Source organism: Apis dorsata, unplaced genomic scaffold (genome assembly GCF_000469605.1).
Source record: "Apis dorsata unplaced genomic scaffold, Apis dorsata 1.3 scaffold_135, whole genome shotgun sequence".
NCBI classification, from domain to species: Eukaryota; Metazoa; Arthropoda; class Insecta; order Hymenoptera; family Apidae; genus Apis; species Apis dorsata.
The window spans coordinates 278,868-282,406 of NW_006263427.1; the positions used below are offsets into that span (position 1 = coordinate 278,868).

Consider the following 3,539-nt stretch of genomic DNA (forward strand, 5'->3'; position numbering starts at 1 on the left):
CAACTTATTTATATAACATATTGTATAAATTTTAATTTAATTTTAATAAAATAAAAGTAATTTCAATTATTCACACTTTTTTATACTTTTTATACTTTTTTATGATATATCTATTTTTTAATAAAAAAAGAACAAAGAAAGATAATAGAGAGAAACAAGAATATTCTCTATCTATTCTAATTAATAAATAAATTTTATGATTTTAAAAAAATTATTATTTATACCATTAATATGATTAGAACCACATATTTGTATGAATCACTAATCTCTGCACTCGTATTCAGAGAGAAAATATCGCGTTATTTTACAGATCATTCAACAGATCACAAGTCAAGCAACTTATTTTAATATAATTCAATGATTGAACTTGAATTGTGTCAAATATATTAATGTAGAATTGAAAAGTAGCCAGAAAAAGATAGTCACGTTGACACTTGAAAACAGTCTTATCTCAAGGCGAGTCTAATGCTATGCTATTGTTGGTCGTTTATAGGATGGATGCCGAGAGATAGTCGCAATCAAACGTGTAGACAAATCGTCGCTCTCCAAGTCAGCTATTGATAACATCGTCACAGAAATCTATCTACTAAAAATATTGCGTCATGAAAATATCGTCGAAATGAGGGATTTTTTTTGGGATGAAGGGTTAGTCCATTAAATGTCGATTCCATTGTAAAAAGGACTATGAATACCAAAACTATCATATTTATTTATGATATGAAAGAAATTACAGGATTAAGCTTTATTTATAATATTATCTGATATGAAAAAAAATAATAAATTATAAAAATTTATATTAATATTTTTATTCTTCGATTGATTTGATAAAAGCGAGTTTTACTAACAATTCAAAGATTTTTATTCAATCTTTAATGCTTTATAAATATTCGTAAACAATTCCAATGTTTGTCATTCAGTTTTTTTAATGGTCATTCATAATTATTATAAATTCAATAATAAATTATTTGCAATTATTGTTCAAAACAATTAGGGGATTAAGATTTCCTCCAATTATTTTGAACATGTACCAAAACATATCTATCGTTCAGCATAATGCAGGCACATATACATTGTAATGGAATACTGTGATGGCGGTGACTTATCAAGTTTTATAAAGAAGAGACATAAGCTACCCGAACAAATTTGCCGTAAATTTTTGCAACAACTCGCACTTGCTTTGAGATATCTACGCAATAATAATGTTTCCCATATGGACTTAAAACCACAAAACTTATTACTAATGAGAAAACCGCAATTAACATTAAAAGTTGGAGGTTCGTTTTATATTTCGGATTTTTTTTCTTTTTTAATTTATTTAAATTTCTTCATTCGCTTAAAGTATTCGACGATTTTTATTTTACGACTTCTTTTATTTTAGATTTTGGTTTCGCTCAATATCTTTCAAATTCAGAGCAAAAATTTGCGATTCGTGGTTCTCCACTTTACATGGCACCAGAAATTTTGTTTAAGCGCAAGTACGATGCTCGCGTTGATTTATGGAGCGTCGGAGTGATCATGTACGAATGTCTTTTTGGTAAAGCTCCATACTCTAGTGGTAATTTTCAAGAATTAATTGAAAAGATCAAGGACTGTCGATCTATAGAGGTGATCACATCATTAATCTCTTTTATATATTGAACAAATAGATCGAAAAAGTAAAGTAATATTTTGCTTTCATATTTGTACCATATTATATTTCTACTTATTTTCATCTTCCATTTATTAATTGTTTTTATTATATTATTTTTATCTTATAGTTTATATATTTTTATGTTTTTTCTTTAAAATAAATAGATTATTTATTTTAAAGTTGTCTCTTTACATGTTTACAAATAGACAAAAAAAGTTTAATCGATTCTCATGAATAACTTGTTTAAAAATTTGTTGATTTAATTATTTGTATAAAAAAATATAAATATAAATATAAATATAATATAATATAAATACAATAATATATAATAATAAATATAACAATAAGTTCTTTATACTTTCTTTTTTTTATAAAAAGGAATTCATGTAAATATTCAATATAATTCAATATAATATGTAATAATTATAAATCATTTTTTAATTGTATTTAAAAAAAATATTAATCTTTAAATATTTATTATTTATTATTTTGAAACAAAAAAGGAAAAACATTATGAGTTATTTATTACATAAACAGTAATATAAAAATAGATATAGAATAAGAAATACGAATAAGAGTACATGATTGTAATAAATAATCGAAGCTTTAAAACTCATTAATAATTGATAAATAGTATTTCAATAAAATCTTCAATCCATAAAAATGAACATAATAAGATTTCAGATAGATAATTATTATAATCAAATGATAACACTTTATAAAGAAATATGTTCCTTCAATTATGGAATATAAATATATTTAGAAAAAAAGAAATTGTTTGAGAAAGAATAATGCTTAAATTAAATATTTTCGAATTATTCAAATTGATTTATGTTTGACAATTCAAATCTTAATTGCGGATGATTAATTTTTATTATTAGATTATTAATTGTATTTTTTATTTATAATTTCTAATCTTATAATTTTTTTTATTACATTCTTTAATATATAATATATAATTCTATAATGTAACTATTAAATAAAATATATACACAAATTATATATAGTTTAATGATATAAAAAAATTTTAAAAATATATATTTAGTTATAATTATATAACTATTTATAATTATGTTAATGTTTTATTCAAATGCAAGATGATAATATATCTATATATCTATCGAAATTGTAATTTTAAAGATAACATAAAGATATAACAAATATAAAATTAAAAATTTTTAATATACTTTTTATATCTATTATATATGTATGTATTGTATATGTAAAAGATGAATTAATTAAAGGAAAATTAGATATATTTTATTTCATTGATTTATTAATTGATAGATTTTGCAATAATTTAAAAAAATAAATATTTTTGAAAAAAATTATAAAAAATTTATAAAAAATTATAATACATATTAATTATATACATTAATAATTATATACATTATAATAATTAAAAATGAAAAGAAAAATTAAAAAAAAATAGTTTCTTTAAAAAAATTTTTTATGTCGCAATAGTACTTTTATTAATAAATATATTAATAAATTTTTTTAAAAATTATTTAATTTTATTTTTGATTTCTTAATTTTTTTTATAAAATTTTTATTCTTTTTTATTTAAAGTTTTTTTTGTATTTGAAAATTATTTATTCCTTTCTCTTAATTGTGACTTAATATCATGAAACCATAGTTACCGAAAGGTTCGCACGTGTCACATGAATGCAAGGATTTATTGATGTCCTTATTGAAGCATGATCCTGACAAGAGAATAACGTTCGATGAATTTTTCGGTCATGATTTTCTGGATTTGGCTCACGCGCCAACAAAGGAAAATTATGATAAGGCAATAGAGTTAGTTCAGAACGCTGTGAAAATGGATGCAGAGAAAAATTTAAAAGAAGCATTTCATTTATACTGTGAAGCTCTTAGATATTTTATACCTATTGTTACAAGTAAGAATAAA

At 21.4% G+C, this 3,539-nt stretch overlaps 1 protein-coding gene across 4 annotated transcripts in view; it reads left to right on the top strand.

Annotated features, from left to right (window-relative positions):
• The window catches only part of LOC102675001 (serine/threonine-protein kinase ULK3), an 8,291-nt gene that overhangs the window by 2,137 nt on the left and 2,615 nt on the right, over positions 1-3,539 (top strand). For 2 of the 4 annotated variants that reach the window (XM_006613172.2, XM_006613171.2), the window contains exons 3-6: positions 494-645; positions 1,060-1,274; positions 1,379-1,605; positions 3,267-3,528. In XM_006613172.2, the coding sequence (XP_006613235.1) occupies positions 494-645; positions 1,060-1,274; positions 1,379-1,605; positions 3,267-3,528 (856 nt within the window). Of the gene's footprint in view, positions 1-493; positions 646-1,049; positions 1,275-1,378; positions 1,606-3,266; positions 3,529-3,539 lie in introns of all 4 variants that reach the window. The other 2 variants (XM_006613174.2, XM_031509280.1) reach the window with 2 other exon arrangements.